The 7,641-nt window shown below is 34.3% G+C and overlaps 1 protein-coding gene across 1 annotated transcript; it reads left to right on the top strand.

Annotated features, from left to right (window-relative positions):
- The first annotated feature begins 1,759 nt into the window (after positions 1-1,759).
- LOC143263992 (uncharacterized) lies at positions 1,760-6,754 on the top strand. The gene is made up of 2 exons (XM_076528994.1): positions 1,760-2,351; positions 5,015-6,754. Exons 1-2 carry the CDS (start codon positions 1,775-1,777, stop codon positions 5,890-5,892), a joined length of 1,455 nt encoding a protein of 484 aa, XP_076385109.1. The 5' UTR covers positions 1,760-1,774; the 3' UTR covers positions 5,893-6,754.
- Positions 6,755-7,641: the final 887 nt, after the last annotated feature.

Below are 7,641 nucleotides of genomic sequence, written 5' to 3'. Positions count from 1 at the left end.
GCAACAAATACGTGACTGTCCACACGTACAGCCACCCTACCTACCCCCAAGTGCACAGACATTCCAGAAAACAAAAAATGCATCGTAAAAGATGACGTTTGAATAATTAGCGCTTAGGAAAGTTCACCGCAAAGCTGTCATAAAGAACGTGGCTGCCGCCGATGATCCTTAAAGAAGACTAAACGTCATAAACGCCGTCGCGATTCGTGGCTGTAAATTTCACTGACTACGTGACGAACGCAGAAGGCATCGATACACTGATACGAAACAAAGGAGGGCCCTACGGTTAATTATAGGGCTACTTGTTATTGTCGAAGGATCAGTAGACAAAGATAGAAATCTCCGATTTTCACGTATTACATCGATGCCACGGTGTCGGGCATATTTGGACATGGATCCCGTCTCGGTTCGTAAGCACGTAAATCCCTCAATAGAATTGCTCGCTTTTCGAAAATTTCGATCGTATTATATTGCACGACCGCCGTATCGGTTTTGGGTTCTAGGGATTACAGGGGGAATTTCCATGAGTGTGAGCTAATTGTCAGCGACCGGAGTTACCCTTTGTGCAGGTGAACTAGGTATAAACGCTGACGTATTGACCGCGGTTCCTATGTAACATTGGTGTTTCGAATTTAAATAACCTGTTGCTTAACACAAAATTTAATTCATGTTTTAATAAGCAACAAATTTAATTCGTGTATTAATAAACAACAAATTTAATTCATATGTTAATAAACAACAAATTTAATTCATGTGTTAATAAACAACAAATTTAATACATATGTTAATAAACAACAAATTTAATTCATATGTTAATAAACAACAAATTTAATTCATATGTTAATAAACAACAAATTTAATTCATGTGTTAATAAACAACAAATTTAATTCATATGTTAATAAACAACAAATTTAATTCATGTATTAATAAACAACGAATTTAATTCATGTATTAATAAACAACAAATTTAATTCATATGTTAATAAACAACAAATTTAATTCATGTATTAATAAACAAAATTCTTGCAAAGAATGTATATACAAAATTGTAATATGAAGATTAAATACTATAAATATTATCATAAATTACTTCACGCCATTTATAAATTAAATTTACAGTCAAAAGTCTATTGGTAAGAGCTTCATAAATTAAAAATATAAAAGTTCTACCCTTGTATTGAAATTACCAAAATATTCACTTTCAGCAATTTTTTTAAAAACTTGTTATTTTACAAAATATATAAAAATGAAATTACATAAATAAAGCACCATGTAAATCAGGTGATAAGTGTATTAAAATAATGAAATTGTAGTGGTATATTATTAATGTCGTTAAATAATCAAGTAGTATATCATAGAAGTAGTGAACCATTAGAAAAATAAAATAGCAAAAATAATAAGATATTTGTATAAGAGTAATGTTTGTACTTTCTGAAATATATGCAGACACTGTTCTTTTGAAAATAGTAAGAATAGTAAATAAAAATAAAATCAAACTACAAAATTGTGTCATTCTAACTAAAGTAGTAAAAATAGTAGAAATAGTAAAAATAGCAAAAATAGTAAAAATAGCAAAAATAGTAAAAATAGTAAATAAAAATAAAATCAATTGCAAAATTGTATTATTCTAACTAAACCCAAAAAAATATTAAAATCGTGATAATAAATAAAACAAGTAAATTTTCAACAAAAATCTTCCGCCAATTTCTTGAACACCCGAAACCAGAATTCCAATATTCGAGGTAAATTTTCGTTCGATCAGTCGGCCCATAGATGTCCCAACTTTCGCGGTCGGAAAAACCGCATTCGGGCATAACATTGGTCACCGATCGAAGGTGGGTCGTACCTAGCCCACTACATACCCCCGTCAGGGCCAACTTATCCGCTAGAACAAAAGGGTTTTCTAAGACCCCGAAGCGATCGACCTGTGATTGGCTGACTCGTGTACCGGGGACCACTACAAATTACGAAGGAATTGTCGCCGGACAAGTCAGTGTAAAAACCACAGTCGTGGAAGTTATGGTATCTTATGATAATACGAGTGATAAGAGCGAAAGTAAGAAGTTCGAATATCAAGAGATGGCAACTGTTGAGTTCCCGCAAAATTTGGATTTCCAAGTTCAATCGAAGACCACGGAGGATTCCACGTTTCCTCTAACACCTGTCAGCGCGGATTCACCCACGTCCACGTCCAGTTGGAACGGATATGGCTACCAGAACAACGGATTCAAGGTTCGACAGAATTATTCATGGGGAAATGACGGACAGGTGTGGGTCGATCAGAACTTGGACAAGAAGGAAGACGTTCAGAAGGATGACAGGTCTGCTACTGGAGGCAAAGGAACTCAAGGTACTTCGTGCTTTCATTTCTCTAATTTTTCAAGTGCATAGTTACCTAAAATTCTAGCTTTCGTTATATCAATCTTTGAACGAGTTGAACAAGAAAATTATTGGTGTTTTAAATAAGCAAGTGTGAGAAAATTAGTGCATAATTTCCGAGCTATAACTTTAACACGTTGACTGCCACCTCACCCATATACGGGTGACACTTAAGTATCTGTACTGATTTAACATGTATATTGTTAAAAATTTATTCAATTTCTTAATCGAAAATATTTGCAATTATTACATGGATCTGTGGAAAATAAATATCTTGGTAACAAGATGTTGTGAAAATATTTGAAAAACTTGATTAAAAATTAAAACACTACTGGATGCAATTGAAAATTGCTTTAGTGTGGCAGTCAACGTGTTAATAAATCTTGCCGGTTAGTGTTTTAAATAAATAAAAGTCAAGTAAAATTGAGATAGATTAAATCTTTCGATAATGTCAGGCATAAGTGTGCTAAAGTTTCAAATTGAATTTTTATTTTCGAGAAGCTAAAATTTCAGTTGAATTTAAATTTTTATGACAGCAAATTCTCTAAGTAACAAATGTAGGTGTAAATTTTGTGAGTCTTGAATTTGAGAAGATTGCAAGGTTAAATAGTAATTGTGATAGGCTGTGAAAGCAGCCCCTTTTTTCGCGTCGCGAGGTTAAAGTTACACGGCTAAACAGGATCGTCTGGCCACCGCCACAGATTCTAGTCAAATAGACGGTCCCGTAGACATCATTGAATCAAGTTTGATTAACGAGCTGCCCATTTAGGAGACTTTAGTCTCGAGGGATTATAAAACGGCGCTCGTCCCGCTTGCTTGTCGATGCTCTACACCGGTTTACATAAAACAGAGTCACCGGATGATGGACTGCTATCCTCCGGTCAGTGGTGACACGTTTATTGCTCGCGAAATAGGTCTGAATCGCTTCTATCGTTTGATGGTACAAATAGCTTAACATTCAATATTTCTGTACGAAAAAAACTTTCAAAATTTATAAACATTCATACGCACGCCACCGTTCGAATATAAAGCAAGGTTCGACTTCTGCTTGTTCTAAGATAAAATTTCTATAAATTCACGTTAAGAAATATTCCTCAATCGCGTGTAAATTTTCTGATAGAAGTTTGAAAAATCCAGAATTAATAATTTTGTAATTTTATTTCATATCCTTTATGAAATAAGCGTTTAAATTTCTTCGAGTTTACGTGAATTTTCCTAACTCAGTTTGAACAAAAATAATTTTCCGATTCGTAAAAATTTTGTTTCATGAAAAATGTAAAAGTTCCATGAATATTTAGTTTGGCTACAAATAGAAATTATTTCGTAGGATCGTTTGACTCAGTGACTTATTGAAAGAATTTCATTGTATTGCTAGAAGAATTTCCATGAAATTAGCTTATCAATTGAGACCACGACGAGATAACGTTCCTGTCTAATTCGTCACTTGTTTCTCTTAGAAAGGTTGATCAGAATGTGAAAATCGGGGTTGACGATACAGCACCTATTTTCCTAGATAACACGCGTTTCTTTTGGCCCGGGGCAACGATACATCTTGAAATACCTGAGGAGTCGCATGGTTTAACCGGGATGTCACAATAGCTTATAAATGGAGAAAAAATAGGAAAAGCGAACATGCGTTTAATCACGTAGGCAAACTCCGAGTCTCGGAAATATTAGCATATCGGCATAATTTTCGGAGAATGCAAACATTCTTCAAACTTATATTTGCTGGTAATTATTAATTACAACTTACTACAATTTCAATTTAAATCAGTTTGCAATACAGTTTATAATTTTAATTTATATTCATTTTTAAATAATTAGGATTAAATTGATTTTTTAAGAGAAGGTTTCAAAAATTATTAATGTTATAATTAATCATTTGACGATATTAATGAAGGTTGTTCTTGACTTTGAAATCGAAAGTAAAATTAATTCTATGAGAGCTTCTTGAAAATTTTGAACTAGAAATTTATTTTTGAATAATGAGTAGTGTAATAGTGCTTTTCTGCGCCACTAGTTCTGTCCTCTTCTTAAAGTCTTCGAACACCAACTTTGATGAATTGTATTTGGTTGCGAATTAACGGTGTGATTTCATCCAATAACACGGCTTCAGTTCGGTTTTGAGCTGCTCAGCAGGAACGAGGGCCACCTCGTGAGCCGACAAAGTTTCCTACTGGGCGACCCTTGACTCCTTTTCGTGACACGTTCATTTTAAGATTACTATTTTCAAGTAGAAATCGCAACAAGGCATATACATACATTCCACCTATGAAATTAATTCATTAAATTGTAGAAGCTTCGTTCATTTTGTATGAAGACCAAGTTGCTACTAAATCAATGATGTGTAAAATGCAAGTTGCTACTAAGTATCTGGAATATTGTCCTATAAAAAGCACTACAAATTTACCTATCAAAATTGAGTAGCAGTATTTCAAAAATAATTTGCTTCATCCATACATTTCATAATAGCTCCATCTCTCCTAAACAGGAATTAATTCTAATTTTAATTTTTGCTATTCAAAAAGTACATAAGTAAAGAACACTAAAATATCAATCAAATAGACTTCAAAAATTTTGAATTCCTCAACAATTTCTCTCTGCATTCACTAAACAGAAATTTTAATGTTTCAGCAAGCAAAAAGCAGCTGAACGGAAAGCGTTCTAGGACGGCGTACTCCAGTTCCCAGTTGGTAGAGTTGGAGAAAGAGTTCCAGTGCGGTCGCTACTTGTGTCGCCCGCGTCGAATCGAAATGGCGGCGAACCTGTGCCTCACGGAGCGCCAAATCAAGATCTGGTTCCAAAACCGTCGTATGAAGTACAAGAAGGAGCAAATGTCAAAAGGGTCAACGCTAACGAAATCTGGGACCATCTCTGCCTCCCCGGAGTACACCGATCCGAAACTTAAAACTGAGTCAACTGCGTCGTTGAGCTGGGGAACGCACGAGGTCATGTGTCAACAGAATCTGACCCCACCGAGCAACGTGAACGTTCCATACGTTCCTGCAACCAGTCTTCAAAACAACGTAAGTAACGTACACGTTCATCCAGAAGTGTTCGGCTCCGTCCAATATGGCGCCCAAACCTACATGAACAACATGGAGGCCGTGAACGCGCAGAGCTACGCTCAACAGAGGGCTTTCGTGGATCAACGTCAGTCTTATCAGGAGCAGCTGAATCCGCAATCGATACAACAGGCTTGCAATTATTTTCAACAATGGAACGAGCAGAACCAGTGTTCCTATCCGATAGACAATTACGGATACCTTCCGTATCAGCAGAAAGTGAACGCTTGCGGGTTCCCTGAAAATGGTCAAGTTACTTGTAACTCGAACTTGAACGTCGGTCAGGATGGCCAGGATGCGATCAACGAGCATTTGAATTTCTGGTTGGACAATCCGGAACGATGCGAGTTGCAACCTTTGGATTTGAACAAGAGTTTCGAGGAGATTATGCGTAACAGTTTCTCGTCGGAGTATCAGGAAATTACTTCGGATTTGCTCAATTTGTAGATGGTCGATTTTAAGTTTCTAATTTTCAAATTAATTTCAGTCAGTCGAATTGATTCATTTTTAATATTCTTCAGTTGAGGTTTATTATTCGGTCACTCGGTGTCGCGTGCAGCGATATTTAGGGATCGCGAAAATCACTTCAGATTTGCTCAATTTGTAGATGTCCGATTTTAAGTTACTAATTTTCGAATTGATTTAGTCATTTTTAGTTTTCTTCAGTTAATGGTTATTATTTGGTCACTCGTCGCGTGCAGCGGTACTTAGGGACCGCGAACAATAGAGTCATAAATCGGTACTTCGGTCAGGTATAGGGTTTTATTGGATACATGCGTATACTTGCATATACGTATTTACCATTATTCCCGATAACTTGAAAATTCAGTAACATGAAATTTTGAAGAGTTTTACAAAATTGAAAATTCGCTAACCAAAAGTCGAGTGATGGAATATTCTTATTTTGCACACTTAACCCCTTGCAGTATGGTTGGTTTGCCAGGTGCATCATAAGTAACTATTAACTGCAATAGTATTAAATACTGCAAGGGGTTAAGTGTCACAACTGTATAAAATGAAAAGACAAATATTGTGATATAAGTAAATTTAAGTGTAAATAATGTTGCATACGTACTTCGTTATTTGAATAATTAACATATTGTTAATTAGATGATATTCCAGTGATTACCGTAGAATTTAAGTATAATTTATAAGTAATTTAGTTGTGTATAGCAAATATGGAAGGTTTGAATCAATACAAAAATTGATCCCTCACGTACTAAATATCAAATTCAATTTTTTAACCATTATGTACTTTCAGTATAATAAATGTTAATCCAAAACAGAAGTGTTGGAATTAAAAATTAAACTTCCGTATTTTTATAAGTTTATTTGCATCGCATGTCAAACATAACCTAAAAATACTAATTTTAATTGTATCATCTAAGTTAAATTAATGATGAATTGTAAATAATAAAGACAAGTGAACATTCCTAATATTTTGTATAAATATTCAAAGAACAGTCACATGTTAATGAAAAAGAACATTTACCTAAAAGAATATTTTTGCGCTGATTTGAACCGTACTCGTTAAGCGATAACTGCACCGTAAGAAACAATTAGCGTTTACGTCACAACACGAAATAACGGGATTCATTGTTATCTGTCAAAGAATTTCCGATTTTATCCTCAATATCAATATGCTTTGAGCAAACGGAAGGCAAATACTAATTGCCTCACATTCAGAAGTAGCATTGGCGGTAACTTGTCATCATTTTCTAGGGCTAATTAGAACCGGAAAAGTCATTTGCGGAGAACTGATCGGAACCATGATTGCTGCGGATGTATATACTTGTATTTGTAAATTGATATTAATGTTGTGTAGAATGTACATATTTGCATGTTACCTAACATATGTACTAATAGGCTCTTAATATATGTATGAGATATTTACAGATATTCTTATAAGTATCGAAATATTTTTGCAATAAAGAATACGAATTTAATTAATATTTGTTTACTGGAAATCTTTCCATTAACCTTCATTGCATGATTTTAATTTTTTAGTTCTCGTGAACATTGCAGATATTACATTAGATAGTTTTAATGTTTATTTGACATTGTAATGTTTAACTATATTTTTCTAAGCATAGTAACATTAGATTTACGAACATATGAGGGACAAAATAAATATGGGAGACAAAATAATTATTATTAAGTAAATAAGGGATAAAACATAAAGTAGCGAATGCAAAA

The sequence above is a fragment of the Megachile rotundata genome, chromosome 1, assembly GCF_050947335.1.
Source record: "Megachile rotundata isolate GNS110a chromosome 1, iyMegRotu1, whole genome shotgun sequence".
NCBI lineage: Eukaryota > Metazoa > Arthropoda > Insecta > Hymenoptera > Megachilidae > Megachile > Megachile rotundata.
The sequence above is the reverse complement of the archived record's forward strand: the minus strand, read 5'-3'. Positions and strand labels throughout refer to the sequence as shown.